This window comes from Pseudopipra pipra, chromosome 6, assembly GCF_036250125.1.
Source record: "Pseudopipra pipra isolate bDixPip1 chromosome 6, bDixPip1.hap1, whole genome shotgun sequence".
Classification (NCBI taxonomy): Eukaryota; Metazoa; Chordata; class Aves; order Passeriformes; family Pipridae; genus Pseudopipra; species Pseudopipra pipra.
This window is the reverse complement of record NC_087554.1, coordinates 11,761,407-11,788,687: the sequence shown is the minus strand read 5'-3', so window position 1 is coordinate 11,788,687 and position 27,281 is coordinate 11,761,407. Positions and strand designations below refer to the sequence as shown.

At 41.1% G+C, this 27,281-nt stretch overlaps 1 protein-coding gene and 2 long non-coding RNA genes across 3 annotated transcripts in view; 2 read left to right on the top strand and 1 right to left on the bottom strand.

Moving 5' to 3' along the window:
* Positions 1-13,186, top strand: LOC135415534 (uncharacterized). Its single transcript, XR_010431175.1, has 3 exons — positions 1-1,260; positions 5,553-9,684; positions 10,619-13,186. It is a non-coding gene; the product is annotated as an uncharacterized LOC135415534 (long non-coding RNA).
* LOC135415533 (uncharacterized) lies at positions 1,624-13,198 on the bottom strand. Its single transcript, XR_010431174.1, has 3 exons — positions 13,076-13,198; positions 6,360-6,480; positions 1,624-3,826 (listed from the first exon to the last, which is right to left on the bottom strand). It is a non-coding gene; the product is annotated as an uncharacterized LOC135415533 (long non-coding RNA).
* A 923-nt stretch (positions 13,199-14,121) lies between these two features.
* Positions 14,122-27,281, top strand: part of IPO7 (importin 7) — a 35,826-nt gene continuing 22,666 nt past the window's right edge. Inside the window, exons 1-4 of the mRNA XM_064657353.1 lie at positions 14,122-14,635; positions 23,573-23,654; positions 25,303-25,456; positions 25,765-25,923. Coding sequence (XP_064513423.1) covers positions 14,552-14,635; positions 23,573-23,654; positions 25,303-25,456; positions 25,765-25,923 — 479 coding nt within the window. The 5' untranslated portion in view covers positions 14,122-14,551. The remainder of the gene's footprint in view (positions 14,636-23,572; positions 23,655-25,302; positions 25,457-25,764; positions 25,924-27,281) is intronic.

Sequence of the window (27,281 nt, the reverse complement as noted above, 5' to 3'; positions counted from 1 at the left end):
TCCTCTCCTCTCCTCACCCCACCGGGTCGCGGCCGCGCTCCCGCCCCCGCCGCCGCACGGCGCATGCGCTTTTCTCGGGGCATTACGGCTCTGCTGTGATATACGGGAGCACGTGTTGGGCTTCACGTCCTTGAAATGCCGTGGCGGCTTAGTGGCGGTAATTACGGTAAGTTCCCTTAGTGGGCGTGCCCACGAGGGTATTTACGGTAACGGAGTGCGCTCAGTAGTTACAAATAAGGTGCGGGCGGCCCAGGCGGCACTGAAGTTCCATAAATCACAGAATCAATTAGGATGGAAAACGCGTCTGAGATCATCGAGTCCAGCCTATGACTGATCACCATCCTGTCAACTGGACTATGGCACTAAGTGCCACGTCCAGTCTTTCCTTAAACACCTCCGGGGATGGTGACTCCACCGCCTCCCCTGAGCAGCCCGTTCCAATGTCTCGTCACCCTTTCTGTGAAGAAATTCCTCCTGATGTCCAACATAAACCTCCCGTGACACAGCTTGAGGTTATGTCCTCTCACCCTGTCACTAGTTGCCTGGTAGAAGAGGCCGATCCAAATCTGGCTACAATCTGCTTTCTGGGATTTGAACAGAGCGATAAGGTCTCCCCTCAGCCTCCTTTACTCCAGGCTAAACACCCCCAGCTCCCTCAGCCGCTCCTCGTAGGACTTGTGCTCCAGACCCTTCACCAGCTTTGTTGCCCTCCTCTGGACTCGCTCCAGCGCGATCGTGCCACAGGGCGTCGGGATAAAATCCGTCTGGGAGCTTGTTTTTCCTCGGTAATGTCTTTACATCTGCGAAGGAGAGTTGGAGCTCCCCTCAGAGAGCGGGAAGCGGGAGCCCCTGGGCGGCTCCAGCTCTGGCGCTGTGACAGTGCTGGGCTTTGAGGAAAAGGAATAACCTTGTTTGACTCTCACAGTCAGGCTTTTAGGTTTTCGAGTCGATTTGTTCCTCTCTTTTAAAGAAAGCTTCTTTTCTGTCAAGAAGGAAAACTCCAGTAGCCTCAGGATTTTCCTCACGTCGCTTCCTGTCAGTAAGAAGATTTGAAATCCAGCAGAAAAGCCAGAGAGTTGTTTCCCAGTGTTTACAGATTCCTTGGCGTTCAAGCTGAATTTGACCTCGAAGCACCTCTTCCTCGTGCAATCTTCTGGCAGTAGGAGATCCCTGAACCTTCCAACTCCCCGGCCAGCACAGAGTGTTACAGGAGCAGTTCTCCAGGGAGAGCACTGGAACTGTGCGGACAACACACATTGCGTAAGCTTCTGGGCAGACGTGTTGGCTGAGGGAGGCTGTGTCATCCTCTCTTTTCTTTTCCAGCTCTATCTGCTTATAAATCTCCAGCCCTTCCTCAAATTCTTCTTCTAGAAGGAGCACTCTCATGGGAGAGCTGGACACTCACATTTAACTTCAGCCTCATTTATCTGATACTCCGTCTGCAACTACCTTTATACTGTGACTAAACATCTCTCTTAAAATTTCTCGTACAGGATACAACAGATAAGTAATTTCATAGCAGTAGTATTTACAGATTGTACTCCCTGACATCACAAATCGTTTCAAAGCAGTGAGGAAGACGCAGTTCAGACCTTGGCAGACCTCTTAAAAGCATTGCTTTATTACTACATGTACAAAACCCACTGGTTTTACAGTGCAAGTGCCTACAGGAAGTTGATGATTCATTTAAGATCTAAATAGTCTAATATGCTATTACACAAGTACAGCCCCTGCCAAATGCAGTGGGAGGAAATAATCCAAACTATAAAGTGTGATCAGATTCCACATAGGGCTGCAACTCATGAGCAAATTCCATGTGAAGCTTTAATTTACTCAGAATTTCTTATATTTAGAATCAAATTATTTAAATAATTTCATTAAATCATGTAATTTTGTTCTTTTAATATTTGTAATTGATATTTCAGGAATGCTAGTGCCCTGAGAAGCCAGTCAGGTCTATGAACTTGCCACTCTGGGCATTGATGCCAGATGACAGAATCCTTTGTTTTTTCAAACCCTTTCAGTAGAAAATTGTACATACTAACAAGATGGGAATTGCTGACACGGTAGAAAATAGCATTTTTTCCCCTATTGTAAATGCACATCATGTCTGTTATCTCTCTTTGATTGTCCCGTTGCTTCTGATACTCCAGGTAAAATGGTTCAAACACTGGGACTTCTTTCTTGTCTGGATAACTTCTGACAGAAGAACTAAACTGAAGAACATTGGATATAAAATGTAAATCAAATTACTATGCAGAGAAATGTTTACCAAGTCATCCTGAAATAGAGGGGGAAAGGCACATACTGAAAGATGTAAAAAAAAAAAAGTACCACAGTTTAAAAGGTGTAGATTGTAAATGCTGCAAGGGCTGTCTCTCATTAGGTGTAGTGAATTGTATGGTGGGGCACAAATCCCAAACAAATTCAACAACACAGATTTACTCCATGTTTCCTCTTCCATTTAGGAGAAGGTACATGGCTTACAGATGATTCCCAGGATGCTGACCGTGCAATAAGCTCACAGTGTTAGCACATCTCATTAAAAATAGAGAAGGTAACTCTAATCAACTCACTGCTAGAGAGCTCCAGCTCTCTGAATTGCAGCCAGAGTGAAATTTAAGGATTCATTAACTAGATCACTTTAAAGTTGAAAAGTTCTGCACAAACTTCATTAGACTAGACCATCAGCAGATCCTTAGAATGTTCTTTGCTGTTCTTGGTTCCCCTTGCTGGGGAGGTACTGCTGCTGGGAATCTGTTGGCTGTTTCACTAAACTTTGGAACTGTCAGTGGTGTTTAGTATCTGCTGACAATTTGAATAGTCCCCTCCAAAGATGTCCACGCCTAACAAATATCAGCTGAACCTCTGCATTCACTCAGGAAAAGAAAAAGGACATGTCTGAGGAATGTTCCTTAGGACTTGCTCTGTAAATAAAATAACTCAGGAGCTCTATTTGAAAGATTAACTTGGATTCATTTACTGGAAAGAAAGCAAAGAATGAAAAATATCACCGTAGGCCACATCCCTTATGTGTTCAGAAGAGGAAGGGTTTTGGTAACTGAAACTCAGTGAGTAACAAAGAAACTTTTGACACGTGGTTGAGATCAGCACTGCTGGAAACAGCTTCACTCCACAGCCTACTGGGAGCGATTGCTGTGGACCGAAAATAGATTTACTTCCCATCATGTATGAAGTGTCCCCTTATAACTTAAGAAACAACTTAAAACCTCCCCTGTATTTGCAGTCTCTTTCTAAGCCCTTCCTAACAGGGAGCACGTGCTGGACAGTGCTTTGTTCAGCAGATAAATGAGAGAAGTGCTCCAGACTCCAGCTGGAGTTTGCTTTACCAGTGGGAGCAGCACTCTCTGTGCTTAGAGCCTGGAGACTGAATAAGGCAAGTGCCCACAAGCTTTATATGAAGCAGTTTTTGGAAAATATACTTTAAGCTTGGAAGATGAGTTCTTTCAAATTATCTGTGAACAAAACAAAATAAGGCTTTTTTGACCTGCTGGAAAGTAACACAATATATCCACATCTACCAAGGCAGCAGCTAAGTGGTCACCTATATGAAGTCACTTCCTTCTGTGGGTGGTTGGATGTAATGTTTTATTTTTGTCAGATTGAAAAGGTTGTCTTCCCACATCACAAAAACTTGTATTTGCTTCTTTTCTAAATCACGCCTAGATGGACTGATAGAGCTGGTGTCACATGGCTGAGTCACTGACATTGCCTGATGAGGCTTTGTAGACTGAGTCATGGCAATTGTCAGCAAGAGGAAGGAGGCAGAGAGATTGAGAGTGATCCTACCCCTGAGAGCTTCTAGCTGAAAATGATAAAAAACAGAAGCATTAATCAGCAAGTAAATCATACGTATAATTTCTTGAGTAGAAGTGTAGATTTAGAACCCTTTTCTCCTGCCTTCCTCTATTATTGTCTTATCTCTGACCACCTCAAAGCAAACTGCATTGTTTTAACATTTTTATTTTGTATCAATATGGCAAGAAATGACCCTGTTTCGAGTCCATCACTGCCCAGTGACGGTGCTGAGTCGTCTCTCAGCACAGGTGCTGGGTGTTGCATGCTGAGGTGACAGTGCCTTCCCAAACACAGCAGTAATGCTGGTAACTCCAGAGGACATTGCTTGAAGCAGTTCAGGAGGGAGGGTAGCCAGAGGCCTTGCTCTTGGAGCACAGCTGTGGAATTAATTTAGCTGTGTGGATGCAGCATTCATATACAAACAAGATTAAAAGAGTTGTGAGCTTTTGGAATAGTCAACTTCTCAGTTCTCCTAAGCATGGTTTTGCTGGAGTACGATTAAAAATGCTCAAGCAGTGTGTAAACTAAGCTATACCTGTCAGAAATTAAACCTCAAACATCAATTGTCATTCTATCTAAATTCTAATTTAAACCAAATAAATGTGTGTACTTTGCAAGGAAGCGTGTTTGTGTGTTTTACTGAGCTCATACTTTCATTAGTTACAATAAAGAATTTGAGGATGGAACTGGAGAATAAGCATCTTCACAGAAAACAACTTAAGATGGAATAAAAATGCACTGATTAAAATTAATAGAAAAATGTCACCAAGTGAGATAAATAGAAATAAGCACCTATTTGTAGCTTGTGTGAATGAAGGATTAGAAATTTCTTGGGGCCTGAAAGAGATTTAATGAAAGCTTTTTTTTATGAAAGTCAGTGCTCAAGGACAAAATCTGAAAAAAATAATTAAACAGAAAGTGAGAGCAAAACTTGTAAGCATTAAAATTAATTGAGTCTGAGCTCAGGAATATAAGCATTCAGATTTGTTTCTCTCCTGATTGGTTTTTTTATAGAAGGTATGTTTCTTAACTCCTAATGTTGATTTTCTGCACAGTTGTACAGTTTGGGTACATACTGCACATATGTACAGACAATACACTGTACACAGATTTATGTACAAATGCACATTTTAAATAGTGTGTACCTACTGTCATTACTGCTTTATTAATAAGAAACACAATAAAATAGATAGCCATAATGTTTGTATTCCAAAAGGTAAAAATAAGAGCAAGATTCTCAGTTCTAATGCAGCTCTTGTTCCTAATTAATAGTTAATAAATCACCTTAAATAGCCAGCTCCTTTTTTTTTTTTCTTTCCTATTGCATGTGCCAATGGTGTGCATGAAATGGGAAAGAAATTTTTCTGGTTAGTCTGCTTATATCCTGTATTTGACTGCAAAAAGATGGGAATTAAAGGTTATTTTGTTTTCCTGCAATTTAAGAATGAAACAGACACTGTAATAAGCTTATGCCATCCCAACTAAGGGTCATGAAAGCTCCATCAGGTTCCTTAAATGTAGTTCCAACCTTCAGAGGCCTTTTTTCTGATTTTTTTTTTCTCCAGTCTTGGAAAGCACTTTCTCTAAAAAGTCAAAGCTCTTATTAAAAATACTCGTAAAAGAGGAAATTCTCATCACAGTACAGGGAATCTCAGGGAAGCCAAAATATTTCCAAAGCAAGAAGAAATTCCTGGCACCTTATTCTTTCTCAGTCTCTCCTTCAAATCTCTCAGCAGGTACCTGTGGAGCACAGCAGAGCCCACAGAGAACAGAGCAGAGCACGGTCGGGGAGGCCAAATCGGGACAGATAAAAGGAGAGGAGAGTGAGATGTGGAGCTGCAAGGAGAGTCCTTGCTTGACTCAAAAATGAGACTCCAGCCATGCAGCACTTCTCTGCAGCTGAGGTATTTATAAGCTGGGGTTTGTTGGTTTTACTACAGTTGTAAATTTCTGTGTAGGGAACACACAGGCCCTTATTCCGGGTACACCCATTAGTCATGATTCATATTTAATACTAGGGTAGGATTAAATGCAATGATGCAATTTACACCCTGTCTGCAGCTGAGTTTATACTAACATAGCTGAAAATTCAAATATTCCTTCTTAGAAGGGATATGTTCCTTCGAGGATTTCTTATTTATAGCAATGAGGTAGCTGGACATACCTGTTTGCAGGACAAAAGTTCCCAAATCTGTGTTATTCTATGCAAAAACACTATCTTTAATCTGTTTAAAGACCCATTTTAATTTCTCTTTAGATGCTGTTACAGATTCTGCCTCTACAAATGTGGAATTGAAGTTTCTGCTCAGTTAAACCAAGGCTTAGGATATATATTGGGGTGTTGGCAGAAGTGTCTGTCTTTTGATTCTTGTTCTTGGGCACACAAATTCAAGAGGGAGGGGGTGAATAGCGAAGCTGAGCAGCTTGTTCTGTGCAATCTCAATCCCATCATTTACTGTCACCTTTCTGTGGGCCATGTCACCATTCCTGGTATAACCACCTCACAGAATCCACACAGGTGGGCCCATAACGTGCCTCACCTGGAAATCTCAAGGTTCACGTCAAGGTAATGCACAAACATTGTTGCTCTGGACAGCCACTTTCAGATCTCCTCCCAGTGCTGAACACATGCTGGGGGGTGTATCTTTGACAGCATCTAATCTGCTGGAGTAATGAGAGGAATTAATGCTGCAGAGTGCAATTGAGATTTTTTTTTAACCTGCTTTTTCCACTATCCTCAAAAAGGCCTAAGTGGAACCACCTGCTGGAACTTGGAAGGACCTGAATGATCTCCTCTTACTGCCAGGTTCTTAAAAGGTACACAAGGGGTCAGATCTTTGTAACTGTCAATTGGTATTTCCTTTCTGCGTTTTGTTTGCTGACTGTAAGTAAGCTAAGCAGGCTGCACTGTCATAAAGAAAGCTTCCTTTTATTCTAATTTGCCCTGATTTGAGGTCCTAACTCTGTCCCCTAATGCTAAGGAAGAAGCTAGAGGAGAAAATGTGTTTATAAAAAAATAACTGAAAGTAATAAGATACAAACAGACACTGGGAAAGGTTAAAAATGAAAACTTGTTGAGATCTGAACAGTTCAGCTTCCACGTTTATTCTATAGCTCTTGGAATGTGATCTTTACGCAACACACCACTTGGTTACCTGAACTGGGTTTTCAGCAGAAATGTCAACAGTCTCAAGGTATTGCAGAGCTGAGTGGTTACATTACCAGCAACCATTGTTCCTGTCCCCCTCTGAGGGCAGTTTCAATCATCCTTTGGTGTTAACTGGTAAATGCATTTGGCTTGGAAAAGGAGGATCAAATTGGCAGTAAAGGCACATAGATCCAAAAACCAGACCAATAAAGCATAAAATTAAACCTTGCTTCAGTGTTAGAAAAGGTTTGCGTGTCCTTTCATTAATTCTCTAAATAACAAAACACCCCTAAGCAATGTTATGGTAGCCACGCCTGGCAAAGGTGAAATTATTAAGACAGTGCTTTTCAGAAATGCCGAGTATCCAACTTCTGACCTCAGCCTCTCTGAAATTCAGGTGCGGAATGTCTCAGTGTTGCACTGGGTCATGTGACACTGTGTTCTTAGGGTTTTCTGCTCTGGGAATACACTTCTCTCTTACCTACATAAGTTGGTAAACAATGTTACATCGCACCAGGGGAAGACGGTTCTGCTCTGATGTCAGGAGCAGCCTGCTTCATAAAACACAAGACCTTAGACAACAATCTGGGTAGTGCTACCAGTGACAGGGCACTGGTTTATTCACCCTGGGTACATGTGTGGGATGAGGGAAGAATATGTAGTTAATTGCTCAGTCATATAAATGCAGAGGCTCTTTCTCCTGGTCACAACGGGCCATTGCTCACAGCACTGGTGTCAGCACAACATACAGGGGGATCAAAAAGGGCTGAAAGCAGAGGCAGTGCCCCTGCTCAGGAGAGGAAGTCAGTGTGTCAGAAAGCACTGCAGGTGAACAGTATGGTCAGGCTTATTTCTGCAGTTTTCCACAATTTGCACTGGAAATCTGAATGAAGATTTTCAAAAGTAAATGCACCTTACTTTTCAGAATTAATAATTTCCAGCTCGAAATAGCCTGGGCAGAAGTTACTCACAACTGTCAATGAGCTGCTGACTGGTGGCCAGCAGGCAGAGACTGCAGGATGCTTGATCCTTTGCTTTAATTCCAAGTGTAGCTCAGGGATCCCAGAAGATCCGATGAGAGAGATCAGAGTTTCTACTTTGATTTGAAAATTTCTTCTGTCTTAGAGGAGGATGAAATGAAAAACCTGGGGGTCTTTGAAAGTGGAAACCAAAGATTTGTGAAAAAGTTGCATGGTAGTTAGACACTTGATTCAGGAAGAAAACATAGAAGAACAATTCTGGTAGGGAAAGGAAGATGGAGAAGGGTATACAGATAATATGGGAGTGTAAAACAGGTTGTGGAAGAAAGAAGGAGAAGGAAAAGAAGGAAAACTCACTAGTACTTTATTAAAAAAAAAAAAGGAGGGGCAAGAAAAAGGGTAAAACTTTCAGTGAAAAAGTTTAGAACTTCTAAACATTTCCCACATTGTAAGGAGTTCCTGCAACCTTCAAATAAATTGCATGAATTGCATTGGAGGTCAGAATGGAAAAAGTTATTAGGTGGACTTTTTTTCCTGTTACGATGTGTTTCACAACTCACAATTTAAGAATGCATGGTCTGATCAGAATATGTGCAAAAGTCATGCCATATCTTCTCCTAGATTGCTCTTTCCATGAGATACAAAATGTCTGCACTGAGAGTGCCCAGTGTTTCTCCTGATTTGGCCTTTAAGGTTTAAGTTCTTGCAGAAACTAACCATAATGAGTGAGCCAATAAACAATCCACAAGGCACAAACCTTTCACCCTTGCCATATGCAACAACACCCATAGTTAGTTTTTATGAAATATATTAGTGTCACCTTTAAACCAGTCATCTGTAATGAAAAATAATTAAAATTCAGAGCAACATCATAAGGGTCAAAATGTGTTTCATTGAAACATTTTGGAAAAGCTGCCAGCATTCTGAGAAATTAATTGCTGTATGTGTGTTCCTATGGGAAATTATTAAATTAATTGAAAAAGCTATAAATTGACTGATAGCACTTACTATCATAATAAATGAGCATCACAGAGTCAGTTATTAATCAGATTATAGATTAAATGGGGACAGTCTGATAAGAATAGACTGTTTTCACCTAAGGCAGTTCCGTGAAGGAAGCCTCTTCATTTCAATCTTGAACATTATGCACCCAGTTCTAGACAAGTTTCCTGTCAAACAGCCTGTCTGAATGCAGAAATCCAGATCTGCAAATATCTATGATAAAGAAATTCACACATGTTTTCTGCTGCATACAATACATGTTCCTTTTTGCCTGTGGACAGACTACAGGATCAGATTCTTGGCCCAGTTCCTGCAACAAAACAGGCTAAAAACAGAAAAGAAGTGTCAGGTGCTTGTGTGAGAGGTTATTAATTAATATGACGTAACCATTTCTGAATGAGCAGGGCTAACACAGAGAAAATAAAAGGAATCCACAGGAAGTGGTTTTATCAGAACCACAAAAAGCTGTTAAGCCATTATTCTGTAGAAATCCTTATTGTAGCTGAACCAGCATGTTTGCTTTTTTTGTGTGCAGTTACTTACTGTACTGGTGATACAATATCCTGCAAATACTTTAATAAACTTTGACCTTGATTTAGCTGCAGCAATTCATTATTTTATCTCGTCAACTCAGCAGAAACATGAATGAAAATTCATTTCACATTCCGAAGCGAAGAATCCTGCTCAGGAAAGGCCAGTAGTGGAACAGCAGGATGCTGGCAAGCAGGAACCAAGGTATGAGGAGCACCCAGAGGAAGCTGACACAGCTCCTTGTTACCCTGAGAACACGATGTTGTCCTGCATTGCATCGTTCACGTGCCTTCGAAGAGTGAAATGAGGGGCAAGTGTTTTCCACCTTGTCACTTCACAAAACACGTATATTTCTTTAGCAATTCACACACGGGTCAGAATGACTCCTATGTTCACTCTTCCTCAGCATTATAACTGCTTTTGTTAAATTAGAATATATTAGTATTTAAAACAATATAACCAAGTAGAAAACATATTAATCCCATTCGTACAGCAATTGTAAGGACTTGCAAAGGGTAAACACTATGAGTCACTTAATAAAAGTGCTAATCAGATAATATCTAAAATGCAAGTAAAGGCAGAAAATTCAAATAATTTGGCCTTATAAAAATGAGTTTTTAATACACTCAAATTCTGATATTTATCTTTGCTTTATCTAGGAAGTCTCCAATTTTTCAACCCTAATTTTGTTATTTTTGACTCTTTTAACATAAGCAGCTACCTCAGATTTATGATCTATGGAGCGATTTCTATTAGCAAAGTAATTTCATGAAGGAGGAAGGTACTTCTATGAAATGTTTTTTACTTTAAAAATATGTATGAAAAGTTATGATTCCCTTAGTGTATCAGGAGTCAAACAGAAAGGCATTTAGTACTTGTAAGTAAACTTTCCAGCTTATTTGCTCCACACAGACTCTATCTCATCTCAGTTTTTCTCTCAGTAAGCTGTGAGCATTTTCCTGCCTTCCCCTTTGATGCCTGGCTTTATTATGCTTCCTCTCCAACAGACAGAGAATTCACCCAGCAACAGTCAGTCTCCTCTCTTTGCAGTGGTACCCAAAAAACACACTTGGCCGTGTAGCTCTGATTCTTCACCTGCCCTCTTCTTCTGCTTCTAACACAGTTCTGATCATTTCAGGTATATATTCTGTAAAGCAACAAAACTGGTTTTACATTTTTCCTGCATAAAAGACTCCTCTTCTATCTACCTGCTTCCCTGTGTTATGCAGAAATCTGGTAACTTTACTCTCCGTGTACTTTTCTTCTATGAAAGAAAAAACGTTTACATATCAAATGGGGAAGGGAGTAGAGAGAATGTACCTAATTGCCTGGCCTAAATTTTAATCTTGAAATTTAGGCATAGAATGGATTTTAGGGATATCTGTTTAGCTGTCCTCTTGAACTTGCTACTTGTGCAAATCAAATAGGAAAGTTTTAAAAGCTTCAATTTAGTCTTTTATCTAAAGATAAACTATTATTCATTAAGTTGACTTACTGGTGCCCATAACTGTCTTCTCAAGTTTACAAAGGAGAGAGCAAAAGATAGGTTGGAAAAGCTGGAAAAGTAAGAAAAAAGAATACTATGCCATGCAAGCAAAAACAAGATGTGTTTTCTTTTTTGTAATAAATCACAAACATACAATTAAAACTGTAGTTTTAATCCTGGAAACAGGAAATGATTATAAAGACTAAAATTTTTCTAAACAGGACTAACTTGAATTCTCTGTCTTACCAAATAGAATGAAATATTATAGTTTGATAAATGTACATATAGCTTGCATAAGCCTCATTTGCACACATACTTAGTTATACAGCTAAAGTTATAGCTTAAATATACTTTTTTACCCTTTGGAACTTTCAGAAAGTTTTGCCTGTTCCCCATCTTGAACATTTTCACAACTATTTCTGAACTATTTCGGTTTACTGCTGCATCTTGACTGTAAAAACTGCTTTAGAAAGCTTGTGTTTTAAAAATCAGCATCTGCTTGAACACTATTAAGTGATGAATGCACACTCCTTTTTTTTACTTAAATTTTCTATAACTTTGCTTCCTCAGAATGTAAAGTCAGCATTACACTTGATTCACAGGTGTCTATTTTAGGAACAATCATAAATGTAAGATGAGCTTGGGGTCCTACTTAAGGAACGGTAAGGAAAGAACACACTCTTTTCCTTGCAAAAATTAAATAAAGCCATGCCCATAATGCATATAAAGAGACAACATTCTTGGGGAACACAGTGATCACAAGCACTACTCTGAGGTCAAATTACTTGCAGTAATTCTGTGATCCTCGGCAAGAGTTTTTATTTCACAATAATATAACTCATTCCACTGGATGCTTTTGTAACTTCTGTGGTTGTGCAACTGAATTAAAAATGTGAAAAGAGCGTGAACTGTTAGTGCCATCTTAGTGCCACAAGTACCAGCTACTGTCTCCTGCTTATGTCTCCAGGGTGTCACTGATCCACCACTCTGCAGCTTTGTAAGTGGCATTTTCCCTAAGGGCCATGAAATATAAATATACAGGCTGGAAAACAGTGCATGAGAGAAGAGGAGGAGGCGAAACTGTGAGGTAGCTACAGACACTCTTGCTCCACTGCCTGTCCCACAGGGCCTGAAGCAGGTTGTGGGCTGGGTCAGCTGGACTTCCACATCGTGGAAACTGAGCCTTCAGGAGCAGATAGATCAAACCTGAAAGCAAACAGCAAACCCCCAAACATTGTGCAGTTCATGATCACATTATCTAGTCCAACATCCTGTATAAACTGGCAATTCAAGTCTTATGCACATATTTTTTATTAAAGCCCAAATCTTTGTTGGTTTGACTGAAGCACAGCTTGTGTTTTCACTAAAACTTATCTTCCAGAACTGCATCCAGTCTCACTTAGAAAACATTGAGAGTACTGGCTAGTGCCACTGGGAATTTTTTTCAGAGATTCTCTAGTTTTACCTGTTAGACATTTGATCCTGTTACATCTTTCTTCACTAAAGAGCTGTTCAGTACCCAGTATTGTCTTCTTGACAAGAAACTCTTGCTCTTTCCCCCCACCTTGCTGTCCAGAGTTAACTGTTAAAAGTAAGAATTGATGAGGGAGTCCTGCACCTTTGAAAGGATGTTTATAAAGAAGTCCAGTTTTTCTGAACTCAGAAGAACCTTACATCAGAGATTTTTGTGTTTTCTTGCCTAGTTTGTTTTGGGTAGTTCTTTTTAAAAAAATTTTCGTAAAACATTGGTGTAAGAGCTGTAAAAAATCTCTGTCTCCTCGGCATTTACTCAGGATCTTAGTATCCTTGGCTCTATTACAGCAACTGTTTCGTTCCTGCTTCATCTCACCATTGCTACTCCTGCTGTTCCACTTGCACTCACTTCCACCAGCTAATGGCTGAATCTTGTTTTCAAGCATCTGTCCCCTGGGAAACTTTTTTGAATATGGGGTTTAGCATCTGCTCAAGCCTTGCCATCTGGCTGGAGGGGGTGGAGATGGCTCCTGCTTTTTTTCTGGTGGGGTGGAGAGACTACTGAGCTCATAGCCATATAGAGGAGCTTAGTGCCTTCCTTACACCCATTCTGAACAAAATTTCAGCAAAGTTTACCGTAGAGGTGAAGCCAACTCCCATCTTACTAAAGGGGATTAAAGGGAGCTGTGAAACCATCAGGTGGGCATGCCGTGGCATCCTGGTCTCCTGGCTTGATTCCGCAGGGTTCTGCCCTTCTCCCACAGCGGCCTGAGGTTGTCTGTGTTGTGTACATGTAGCATTCCTACACAAGAGAGAGCAGAAGAAATCCATTGCATGGTGATCCTCCGTGGTTGTTACAATAAATAAGACACTGTTCTGGTGTCACCTTGGGGGGTTCGCACCTTGAGGTGCCTCTGTCGGGGAGTCAGGGGCTGTTTGGGGGGGTGGGGGGAAACATGGACTGGATTTCTCCGGAGTACGGAATGGATGGGAAAACCCGGATTGGATTTCTCCGGAGTACGGAATGGATTGGAAAACCCGGACTGGATTACTCCAAAGTACGGAATTGATGGGAAAACACGGACTGGATTTCTCCGGAGTACGGAATGGAGTGGAAAACCCGGACTGGATTTTTCCGGAGACTGGATTAAAAAAAAATTTAAAAAAAAAAAAATGAAGCGTTGGACTTGATGATCTCAGAGGTCCTTTCCAACCCGTCTGATTCTATGATTCTACTATCATAGAGACTGAAATGGAGTTCAGTATTTTATAGAAAAAAATCAAGTCAAACTGTACAAGAAATTAAATCTCCTTCTCTTAACGCTATTAAAAAAGTTTTCTGACAAAATTTTCGTGGTTTTTGTCTTTTTTCCTAAAACCAGCATGGCTCGCACCCCGCGCCCATGATGAAGTGAACCCAATGCCTCCACGCATCCCTCCTTCCTCGCCGAGCCGCCCGAGCCTGTCCGAAAGCGAGGCGCGGGCTTTGCGAAGGGAGGGATTTTCGCTAAAACAACGGAATCGCTCCGGACGTTTGCCAGCCCGGGGGCGGGGGTCGGTTCGGTTCGGCTCGGGAGGAGCGGGTGGGGCGGGCGGGCGGCCGGTGCCGGACGGCGGCTCCCGCGACGGGGCCGTTCCTGCGGCACCGCAGCTCCCGAGGCGGGCGAGCGGTCGGCACCGCATCTCCCGAGGCGCCCCGGGCTGTGCGGTCGGTCCAGCAGGGTCCGGACCGCATCTCCCGAGGCGCCCCGGGTAGTGTGGTTGGCCGGCCGGGACTGCACCTCCCGCGCCGCCCCGGTTTGTTCGGCCGGGACTGCACCTCCCGGGACTGCGTCTCCCGCGGCTGCCCGGTTTGTGCTGCCGGCCGGGACTGCACTTCCCGCGGCGCCCCGGCTTGTTCGGCCGGGACTGCATCTCCCGGGGCGCCCCGCGGCGGGGCGGGGCGGGCCGTGCGGCGGAAGGGGCGCCGCTCCCGTCGGCGGCGGGGGCAGCTCTATCCGGGCCCTTGGCGCTCTCCCTTCCTTTCGCGCCGGCGGCCGCTGGAGGCGGCGGGTCCATGTGCGCTCGGCGCGGCCGCGGCCCCTGCCCTCCGCCCCCCGCGCTGCCCCCGCCATGGACCCCAGCGGCATCATCGAGGCCCTGCGCGGCACCATGGACCCGGCGCTGCGCGAAGCCGCCGAGCGGCAGCTCAACGAGGTGAGGGCGCCGCCGGGCCTGGGCCGGGGCCGCGGCGCTGGGGAGCGGGGCCGGGGCCGGCCCGGGAGAGAGGGAGCGGGGTGGGGACGCAGAAGGTCCCCCCGGCTCCCCAGCCCGTCCCCCCGCGGCCCCGGGCCCTTCCCGCCGGCCGTGTCCCGGCGGGCGCGGGCCGGGCCCGGCGCGCATTGTCCCCGCACATGGCAGCGGGGCCGGGCGGGGCTGCTCGGGCCGGGGGGCAGCGGCGGAGAGCGGCCGAGGCCTCCGTGCTTCTCCTGGCGGGAACGATTCTTCTCCATTGTCCTGGCGCTCGGCCGGGAAAAGGGTGATCGGCACAGGGGTGTAAACCCGGCCTCGGTGCAGGCCCGCGGTGGCTCGGGCTGGACCCAGCCCTGCCTGGGACTGTCTAAGGGACATCGGCCTGTGCGTGCGGAAGGCAGGAATTTGTCAGCGGGGAAGGAGGTAGCGAGGTCTGCATCACTTTGCGAGCAGCGCAGCCCGTAAGGGTGGCCTGGGCTGAGTTCGGAATCAAATCTGGCAGCCTGGCAGTGTTTGGTGTTCCAGGTCCCCTGGACTGCGGGTTCGGCTGGGCTGCCGAGGTGGGTGTGCTTTCTGGGAGTATGTGGACACGTGTCCAGGGGAAAGACAGGGTTCCCAGCCCAGGTATGTCATGCTTTTAGGCTGCATTCACGTGTCAAACCGGGATACAACAAAACCAGCAGGTCCTAGTTCCACAGGCTTCAATTTTGGAAGAAGATTGTATTTTTTTCCACTTAACCTCACCTGGCAGGGGAAAAACTTTATTGATAGGACACAGCCATGGGACTTGTAGACATTTGGAGAAAAAAAAAAGATATTCTAGTGTTTGACTCAGAGAAAAGGTGGTCTCTTGATGGAGGAGGTGAATAAGCCAGTGTGGCAGCTCATGTGGTGCCTGTAGTTGGCCTTTTCCACAAGCGTTTTTCTTTGTTGCTCTTAAGCAGACTTTGGCCCTGACGATACTAATTTAATGCAACAGATGTTCAGCAGAGCTTAGATAAAGGTGGGCCAAATGTTCTGCTGGCAGTGGAGAAACTTTCAAAAACTGAAAGTATGGCTTCTCAGATTATGAAAAAGTGTAATTAAGCCAAACTCTTGCATGTCATTTAATAAGTGAATGGAAAATAAATATTGGGTACATTTGAAATAGATAGCTGTAAAACTACTCAATGATTAATTGAGGTTTATATAAAGTAATTGCTGTCTTTTCCACATACTCTGTTTAAAAGAATGTTAGTGTTTGTTATTTAAATCAAAAATTAAAATAATGTGGTGGCCTATAAAGACAGTAATATCAATGAAATCTTAAGCTGGCCCCAAAATGCATTTTTTTGCATGTTCAATGCATGTCTATATATAGTAACTCGCTTGAAATCTAGTTATTTTCTGCAGGTACTGAGTTGCTGAAGGTGCAGGAAATTACCTTCACTGCCAGTCGAGGTCTTCAGCAAATGGCAAACTCTTGCATGAAGGATCCTGCTCGCAGGCAACTGGCTTTTGTGTGCACTTTGGAATCAGAACTCCATGGTCTGTGGTGTACTATACAAGTGCTAAATTGGCATAAAATCCAAATATCTGTGCTCCTTTAAAAACACCAGTTGTTACTGAACCAGCTTGTAAGAATTTGTTGTTGTTGGAAAGGCGGCATCACTAATCTTTCACAGATACTTTGTGATAAAAAAATTTGCTAAACCCTAAATCTGTAAGCATTTGTACATACATATAGCTTTAGTTGCATGCATGGTCTTGGTTTTGCATAGGTTTGTTGAAGTCAGTTATGCATTTGCTTGCAGGATACTGGTTTAAATTTGTTGAATGTTAGGGCAATTCTGTTACCAGTTAATACTTTATTACAGGTATGGTGGTCTCTTGCCCTGTAAAGATGAGATTGTAACAGAGGTGCACACTGTTCTTGCACATGGCCAGGCTGCACAAGTATTTTTATAGTTTAATAGTTGTCCTTGGTTGACCTTTTAGTTTACCTTTAATTTGTCAGAAGTGCCTCTGTTGAGCTGATGAGTCTGGTTTTCAGCGGGATGGTCATTTTACCTTACCAGAAAAGAAGGTGGTTCAGTCAGTAATTGATATTCCTGATTATCAGAAGAGTTAAGTATCTAGATCTCTCTTCATCATACCCTATCAATCAACAAAGTTTCCACTGACTGGAGAAGAGGTGTATGGTTCTGTATTTGTCCAGGCTATGTTATTTTTCCTTTGACCTTGGCTAAGTCATGAATTGTTCTATGCCTAATTTCTTCTTTCACTAAGTTTTATCAGTTTATGTTGCCTGCACATAAAATGCTGTGAGAACTTTTAAGAGTTGAGATAATATTACAAAGCAGGTATTCCAGTCTCTTTGGCGTTACTTTTCTCACTGTGAAGTTATTGGGAATGAGACTAGTAGCTCTTGTGTCCAACAGCTTTCTCTCATTCTGGAATTTTCAGCTGATGAGGTTCCTTGAAGTGTTCACCCATCTCTGTCCCTGTCTTACAGGGGAAAGCTGTGTTTTACCAGGGCTTAGAGCCAGACTCTTCAAGTAAGCTACTGGAAAGTGGCAAGAAGATGTTGCTGCCTTTTGAGAAACAGTCTTTGTACTGAGTGTAAAAAGTGTTTCTCAGAAATGGTGATGAAAATAGATACTTTAACTATGCAGCTATGGAATGGCACTCTGAAAATAATACACAGTGTTGTTTTATCTTTTAATATCAACATATTTATGAAGGTGCAGTTGCTAGATATTATTTTCCTTGCAGGTTTCTTCTTTGTAATTCCAGGGAATTTATGACTTAACTGTGATGTATGTCTTGTAAATCCCTGAGATTAACCTTGTTGTGTGAGCTATTAGTATATCTTTTTAGACTAACAACCCAATTTTTGTGTCTGAGAATGTTTAGGGGAAAAAAAGAGCAATCCCCTATAACTCACCATTTTTTAAAGTCAAAGCCTAACAGAGTTTGTTTAGAAAAACATTATTCTGATGCTCTACTGAGAAGTGCCTTTCAGAAGTTACGTTTAGCTTTTTTATGTTCTCATATTAGTGACAGGGAAAGGCGAAAAAGGAAATCTTGTTGACTGGTCACCATAGCCATCAGTTTAACAAAATGCAGTTGGGCCTAGTTCAGTGCCTTTCACTGCCTGCTTAATAGATACAAATGTCATAACGATGGAATGGTTATATTAAATGACTGGACTCTAAACTACTGAGAGTTTTGGAGTGAAAGGTTATCAAAGGGGAAAAAGGAAGCTGCTTCTTACACAGTGCCTTTGAGACAGAGCTTTCCAAATGCTGAAATGCTATGGATGCTTTAGGCCAGGTGATTATAGTGTTACCCTCATTGTTAATTTTTTGTTAACCTTTTCTAACTTGGTCTTCATGTATAACACCTCTGACTATATTGCAGTGTAAGAACAAGAGCAGAGCTTGAATTTCCTGGCTTTGATTATCAGATCATGAGTTCTCTTTTGAAGTTGTTAGTGTGACATTTTGCCCAAAGTACTTAGTTATTTTCATTTCCCTTATACAGATGGAAACCATATATATATATTTGGTGTGTGCTAGGTGAGAGATGCTTTGGGAAAGGGTGTTTTTAAGCTGCGTGTGGCAAGGCTGGTCCAACACCAGGAATCCCCTTGGGGGCAGTAAGGAACCAAGGGAGTCTTGTCTTCATTATGGAGAAGTTACATTCCCGATGCAAGTTCCCCAGCACAAGGTAAAATCCATGCAGACAGGGCCATTTGCCACTTTCTCATGACTTAGCAAATAGTTACTGTGTGTGCTTAGCAAGCCTCTGCTTGGAGCACATTCCTTTTTCCGAGCAAATAGTCTTCCGAACTTGCAGCCAATAAATATTGTGATGAAATGAGCATTAGGGAGGTTTGCAAGATCTGATAAGTGCGTGTGTATCTTTTGTGGACATCCAACTAGGTTTGCATATACATTGTAGCTGCAGAAGAGGTAGCAGAACTGGCTTGCAAAAACCTCAGGTCAGAATGACTTCCACACCTGCTGAGTTCTTAAAAGAGAATTGAAAGAGTGCTACTGGGCAGTTTGACGATTTAGCATGGCCTTACAGTTCCTGACCTTACCTTTCTATTAAAAAAACCCAGTTTCAGCTCAGTATAATAGTTATGTGCACCCAGTCCTGTTGTGGCTAAGATCAAAAATTGCATGCAGATTTTTTTCAGAATTGGAATGATGGAGATGCATTGCATTTATATTTTTTTCAGCTACTTCACTTTAAAAATTTTGGCCTTTATTCACATGTGCTACTCTGAATAGCTATATAAATAACCTGTTCAGCAACATATAGTAAGTATTGTCCTTCTGTTTTGCTTTTTTGGCAACAGTAAAGGAGGTGCCTATTGTAATGTGCCTGTTATGGTATGTCAAATTCCTGATGTCTGAGAAGAATGCATGGAGGTCTTTTTACCCAAGATGAAACCTGTTTTTATCATTTAGTGACATACAGGCTTTGTGTGAGATATGAATAGTTCTGTTATTAAAGATGAATGTAACTTACTTTATCATTACTGGAGGAAAAGTGCTTTTCTGTGCTATATTTAACTGTCAATAGTTCATATACCGCGAACTGGTCTCTTTAATCTTAACTTCAAACTTCATGTCTATTTTAGGTTATGTGTCTGGTATGTCACTGTTCTCAAAAGTCTGTTTTAGCACATGTCTAGCAAACCAACTCTGCTAGGAAAAACAGCAGAGGAATATGCAGAAAGATTGTATGTTCTGGAACAGTGATTGATATTAACAGACAGTGGTGCAAGGTTTGTGGTCTGATAGAACACATTCCTCAGCTAGCCAGGCTGCATAGCAAAGATTGCTCTTGGGAAAAGTCCCTGAATTCTCTGGCTCTTAGACAGCAAAGTCATACCAGTGACATGGCATGTTGGACGATTTGTAAGGGGGAAGGACTTGAGACGAGTTTTGGTTTTGTTTTTCTTTAAATGTTGAGTTACATGTTGGAAAACTGACTTTGTGACAGAACTACTTTTTGAAAAATATTGTAGTTCTCTAAGGTTGATATTTATTTTTAAAGGGTATTTTTAAACAGAGAGCAAGAGAATAAAAGACAAAGTTTTACCAAAGTCAGAACTTTAAAGTACTAGAAATTGTTTCTGTACTCCAGGCAGTTTAGAGTATGTGATATCCTGATTTCCCAATGCTGTGGGACTTCTGCGTAGAATGATAATTCTTGCCGGTGGCTCTCACTGAAGTGGCATCAATGCACCTGATTCTTCTGGAGACTGGGGTGTGCAGGGCCAGCAGAATCCTCTGCATTCAGATAATTCCTTGGTAGGCCTTTAGTTAATCTTCATTTGTAGCTTACCTTTAGTAGAGTGAAGTGTTCTGGTTAATTATATGCGCTAAACCCAAAAGCAAGTATATCTGTATATTTTTATAAAATACACATATGTACAATATACCATATATTTATAGAATATGTACCTAAAATAGGTGGTTTTTTAGTATGGTTGGGTTTTTTTTTTAGCAGTGCTGTCAGTGAAGAGGAGCATGCTGTCCTGAGAGGCAGCCCTCTTTGGGGAGTAAAATTATTGAAGATGAAAAGAGCTGAAATGGATGTGGGTTCAGTATTTTTTAATGATATAGATACCCCCCACCTGTGTGGGGTCTTATTTTAGGTTCAGGGCTTTTTTTTCCAGGTACCAGTAAAACATTGGATGTTCTTTTTAAGAGTAAAGCAGAGCAAGGGAGCAAGTGACCAGTTCCTGTAGTACCTGGGATTTCACCAGTCAGTACACACTTATCTTCATGGAAATGTCCCTACATTTTGCTTTCTCTGGAATCACCTTCCTGTCAGTGGCTTGGGGAAAGGAGGTCATTGTAAAGAGTGTGGAATTCCTTTCTTTTCCATTTAGAATGCATAGAAGTGTTAATGTAGCTCTGTGTGAATTTAGGTATTAACTGAATGGATTAAGAGGAGGCTTTGATTGGCAAGTACAAGGTATTTTACTTGTGCTACCTTATATTAAAAGCACAGATTATATCTGTCTGAATCTGCTTTGAACCACTAAACCTGATAAAGTAGCTCATCCTCATGGCTGGTGTCTGATGCTTCAGATGTTAATAAGGATGATACTTGTAAGATTTAAAAAAAAAAAAACAACCAAAAAACAGATAATGGTATAGGTATGGTAATGTTTTGGTCCTGTCCTTTAAAACTATTCATAGTTCAAAGTGAAAATGTATTAATTCCACATACTAATATAATTTATATTTCTAGGGAGCTTCTGTAGCTTGCTATAGGCACAGACTCAGCCCTGTTTTTTTTAAATGAAGAAAGGATTGTTCTTTGGTATTTTATTAAATTTCAGTGTGTGGCAGTTTGATACACTGCTGCCTATTTTTTGTTGCTTTTAAGACATCAGATTCTTTTAATTCCATTTCTTTTGTTTTTCCTATTAGTTTCATGATACTTCTTCAGCCTTTCCGTATTTGTTACTGAAATTACTAGTTCTTATTAAAACAATGGTGGTCATTTATCATGGAAAAGCGAAAGGAATCCTTCTTATTTCGGCTTTGCAAACATGAAATACATCGTGAGATTTCACTACAGAAAAGGTATCTGTTAAATTTATAGTCCTTGTGGAAAGACAGCAGTTTGCTCTTTTAAGTCCATTTTATGCAGACTGATATGACCTTATTTTATGACCTTATTTGTAGGTGAGTTAAAGGTTGTCGAAACTGAAAGCTTTCTTCAAGTTCATAGCACGTTAAGTACAGGAGCACTTCCGCTGACATTAATGTTAAACATCTAATTGAGTGCTGTGCTGAAATAGGCTCTGATGTCATTTGGTATGTGTTGTGTCTATTAATGTGACTTAAGAAAAGAAGGAAGGAACTTAACGGACCTGGAGCTGTAGTAGAAATAAAACCCAACAAGTAAATCTTATTTTAAATTTATTTGTTCAACCGTTTCTTGACAATAGAAAACTAGTGCTGCTTTTTTTTTTTTCCCCCTCTCATTTGAAAGTGTATTTGCTTCTTCTTCAGGACTTTGGGGATACCAGAGGCACGTGGGTTAGAAAGACGGGTGCTCATATTGCAGTGTCACTTACTCCCAGTTCATCAAATCACACTCTGCAAATAAACATTTGGCTTGGAGCAGGTGCCCGTGTTGCTTCTGGGTGTTCCCGAGCCTGTGGATTTGTAGTGCACAGGATGAATGTGTTCAACAACGTTTTAACATTTTGGGGAGATTCTTATGTCAAGTTCATTCTTCATTTAAAATCTGTTTTAAATAACAGGAGGTAGAAAACAAGCTATGCTCAATCAAATCTTAGTACAAATGTCATGTCCCGGGCTGTCCCTTCTACACTTGCTTATACTGGAACATATAGGAGATACTTGCTAGGGAAAAGCTGGAGAGAAGATTCTGGTACTGTAGGAGTGAGCTGAGCAGTGTTACACACTTAGGAGGAACGTTGACATAATTTCATATTGTCAAAAGAGCTTTTGGTACTACTAAAAGAATAGAAAGACAATTCCTGGTTATTTCTCTTTATGATATTGATTTGCTGCAATATCTGAGACAGCCATTTGTTTCTGATAAATAAATACTGTAATTTCAATGGTTCTCAAAGTATTCACTTACTTGCCTTATGTAGGGAGTAATACTTGAGTAACAAGTAGGTAAGAGGTGTTCTCCTAGGAGTTTAACAGGTTAAATTATGTGGATTTATGCAGTTGTCTTTGATAGGGGAGCTGCAAAGAACATAAAAAACAATACTGACATGTAAGTGAAGATAAAACAGAAATATATCTTGCCAATTTGAATCATGGAGTAATTAGGTTAGAAGGGAACTGTGCAGATATCTGGTCAAGCCCAAAGCAAAGCTGTTTGGAAGTTAGATGATGTAAATTGGGACTTGTCCAACTGAATATATCACAGAATAAAGCCCCACAGCCTCTATGGACAGGAGTTTCAGACCTTGGCCTCCCTTGTGAATTTTTTTCATATGTGTAAAATAGAGATTTCCCACTGTAACTCATGTCCATTGACTCTTAGACTTGAGAAAAATTATGTTGGCTTTCAGTTAAAAAAAGTAGAGTTCATTTTTAAGGATTGCAATTCACTTCTGCCAGCAAAATTAATTTAATGTCTCGAGTTCTTGTTGCTTGGGGAAGGTGGGTAAAGGATGCCGTAATAATGTTACGGTTTGTTTCCTCATATTGAAAATACAATATGGTATTTATTGCATCAATGAAATTTCTCATTATTGTAAGAAAACGAACATGTTTTAATTTCTTTGTAAGTGAACTCTTGCAAATCCTTGGGAAGTTGTTACTCTGGAGATGTGTTCCTGTTTGGGTCTCCCTGCTCTTGGTTTGCTTTTGTGTGGATCTGCAGACAGTGCAGCAGTGGTCCCTTGAAGCTGGTTTTTCAGAAAGATAGAACTGAGTTGGACAGGCTTACTTAAAGTTGGGCTTAGTTTTAAAACATAGTAACCATCTGTTTCTTAGCTTATTATATAATGAATTCATACCTTGCTAAAGGTCACTGTAAACTTGCTGTGCTTGGGTTTTTCTGGCTATTTAGGTGGTCTTGTTTCAAGTGTTTGTTCTGAATGGGGAATATGTTTGGTGACTGTGAAAGGCTGATTCCTGGAGCCCGTTCAGTGGTTTCTTCAACTCTGTTACCTTAAACGGTAGAATTTTTCCTCCCCCATGCTGCCTTCAAAATACAGTGAGCACGAAACTTTGGAATGCTTTGGCTGATTAGCTGACTCCTGTGAAACTGAGTTGCTGGTATCCTATTGATTGCATTACATCATTATAAAGATATTGTAAAACCTAATGGGAGTATTCTAAAACTTAAGAAACTATGACTAAATAGTACTCTTTTTTTTTTTTTCCCTCTCTGCAGGCTCATAAGTCAGTGAACTTTGTTTCAACCCTGCTTCAGATCACTATGTCCGAGCAACTGGATTTACCAGTGAGACAGGCAGGCAAGTTTCCGAGGGTTTTTTTTCTTTGTATCTACCTCAGTGGTGCATACACACAAGTACACATGCAGATACTGTTAAAGAATTCTAATGGTTTTAATCTCAAACGCTCAAAAATTGGGAGTTGCTCGAATTACAGTCATCATGAGCTATTATCTGGCACCATACTCTGAATAGAGAAGACAGAAAGAAAAGGTGTCTGGCTCTTGAGTGATTGTTCCCCTTTATCTCTAGTGAATAATGGTCTTTGGGGGAACAGAAAGGTTTATGATGCTGATACACTTGGTCCAAGAAGGTAATTTAACCTTGTACTGATAGTGCTAATGTTTTCAGCATATTGAATGGAAGAAAACAAATCATGTCTCTTGGAACCCTGCTTATTTGCACGGGAACCATCAGTAAAATTGATGTTGAATATTGACAACTCCAGACACCATCTTGAAGCTTCTATAAGCACTTGATAGAGGTTTTTAAAATGATACTTCAGAGGTTTTTCTGACTGGTCAGGAAGTGTGACCTTGATCACTTGGATCTTCCATGTAGACTGCTCTAAGTTGTAGCATAAGCTTAACTTGCATTTTTATCGTATTGTTTGGGGGTGCTGTTCAGATGATGACTCAAAAAGGTTACTGCTTAACATGTATAAAATGCAATAAAAGGGGAAGGTTTGCAAACAACCTCTGAAATTTCACCCTCCTCCTTGTAAGCCAATTAAAACCCAAAGCATTCTGGGGAGAGTGGGGATGGCTCATACGAGGCACAGCTTACAAACAGCGTGTGTTTGCAAAGCAATTAATGGCATGATAAATCCCGCTGAGGGCAGACTGAAGTCTGCATCACTTCAGTCCTGTAATAGCACAGATCTGCTGAGTGTCCCTTAACCTCTGCAGACACTTTCAGAAACCCTTTGGTTTCTGAATCTTCAAAAGGTGCATATGAGATTCAGGAAAAGTGGCTTTATGGATTTGTATGTAGAATTAGATTAATAGTAACCGTTATTAGTTTGCCATTTGAGATTTCCTGTTGCATTTTTGAAGTACTTTTCTGAGTGCTGTAATTTATATTCTGCCACACAAGCAGTTTGTGTTTGGTTGTCAAATGGTAAATGGAGGCATTTGTGCCAGCAGCCTGATTGCTACAAATTGATGTGGCCCATAACCTTGGTATAAAGGAGCTCTGTTTCTCTTTAGCATTCACACATCTATGACAAACTTAATTAGATTTTTTTTTTGCTTACGGGGGATGTTTGAGGTCATCATTAGCAGTGATTAGCTTTGTTTTAATGAAAATACTGAGAAAATAATTATAAAGGATTTTTCAGAAGCATGTTGCTAAAATGTTCCACAACTGTCTGGATCACAGATACAAGCAATACTTTAAGTATTTTTATATGAAAACACATTCTTTACAGAACTAAAAATACATCACAGTAAATGGGTAAAAGAGTATCAACTTAGTAAATTATTAGGCTAATACTTTAGTAAATTATTAGGTTAATACTTTACATGGTTTATGTATTTCTCCTACTCAGAAATGGTCAATGATTTAGTAGTTTCCATCAGTTTTGTTTTAATAAAGACTTGTTTGCAAGATGTTTGTTTGTTTTGTACTTCGAATGGCTGTCAGCTGATTTGCCACTTTTGTCTCACAGGGGTTATCTACTTGAAAAATATGATAACCCAGTATTGGCCAGATCGTGAAACTGCACCAGGAGAGATCCCACCTTACTCCATCCCAGAAGAAGATAGACATTGTATTCGTGAGAATATTGTAGAAGCCATTATCCACTCTCCTGAGCTGATCAGGTGAGCAGTTTTAGCCTCTCTATGAATTGCCTGTGGATTCTGACTGTTGGGTGCTAAGCATCATTGTCATACACTGTGTATCCCAAGCATAGAATTAATGTAGATGGAACAACAGTTTTCAGCTTGTGTGGCATATAAAAATTTAAGGTTCCTGAAATGGCGACTATTAAGCAGAAAGTACAGAACCTAAACGTTACAAACAAAACTTAAAGTTAAGTATGCACAATATTCACTGTTTAAACACTACAAGAATATTACTAAAATAATAGTAGTAACTGAAATTTAATTACTGTGCCTTTGATTTCTAGAGTACAACTTACTACTTGCATTCACCATATTATCAAGTATGACTATCCTAGTCGCTGGACTGCAGTTGTGGAGAAAATTGGATTTTATCTCCAGTCTGACAACAGTGCTTGTTGGCTTGGAATTCTTCTTTGTCTTTATCAACTCGTGAAAAACTATGAGTAAGTTCTTTCTCCCATAAAACTCAGCAGAATTATTATATTGGTGTGTATTCTTTATATTCTCCATGTATATTGTAACCGTATGGAATTGTCTGTGGGACTGCACAAAGGTGATGGAAGTCTAATTTTAGCAAATATTCTTAAATACTTGCTATGCAGATGTTGGCTCATGTATCTTCTCCACTAAAATTACAGAAAAATTGCCTTCATTAAAGGTTTGAGATCAGAAAAAAAGAGAGTGTTTTAAAGCCTTCACTTGGTAGTTGTTTTTTATGGATTGATAGCAGTAGGAAAGTCTGCTCAAAATCCAAAATAACTTTTGCAGACAGTTATTATCTAGACCAGGTTTAAACTCAGTGACAAGAAACATATGAAAGTTTCAAAGAGTGAAATCTTGAATGTCAGGAAGCTCAGAATTAGTTGACTGTCTTTGGAATGATGACTTTGATAGCCTCATCCAACCCATCAGGATACTTTTCTCAAAGCCCACTGTGCTCTTATATCAAGGCATTGGGCTGGGATCCGTGAACGTTCTTGGCTCGGTATCTGTGTCTGCTCAGAGCTTTAAAGTTGATGTTGCACTTTGAGAAGCTGTGTGGGGCTTGGCTGCTGCTGCTGCTGCCGTGTAGGAAGCTCATTCGAGCTGGGTCACAGAAAAGGACAGTCCTGGAGCCAGGGAATTGTAGTAGTGGAACTGATGGAATCCCAACTTACTCTTTTGAAGCACTGGTATGCATAATGTTTTTGTTTCAGGTGTAAACCAGGTGACTTCCATTTCCTCAATAATACTTTTACAGGAATGCTATAAAGACCTTTGTAATGTGGGAGTTTCTTTAGTGGCTAAACGTTGCAAGTCCTGCTAGGAAAGGAAAGCAGACTAATTTCTCACTTGATTTTCTGTTTAGACATCTTGAACCAAGTATGCTGCAGAGATCTGTGAGATATAAATCGTGAAGTGTTCACTGGTAGTGTATCATGATGATAGCAGTCCTTGTTTGGGGAGGAATTCTGATCTGAGCACAGTCACTGTGTGATCAGCTAAGGTAATGGGTGTGTCTGTAGTCTTAGCTGATCAAACACTTCAGCTGAGGCCAGGAACTGCTCCTGCTTGTTCAGCTTTTCTGGTGAAGTCAACAGGAGTCACTTCCATGTCGCAAATCACGTAGGAACATGCACATTTCAGTGTGTAACAGTATGACTGCAGGCAGATCTCTGTAAAATTTTTTAATTCAATATGTAGCTATTGAATATTTTTTTTTTTTCTTACTGTGGAAGGTAAATATCTTGGGGCTTTTCTTCATTTTTTTTCTCCAAGTTTAACCAGCAAGATCAAATGGCTGCTGTTTGCATAGCCACTT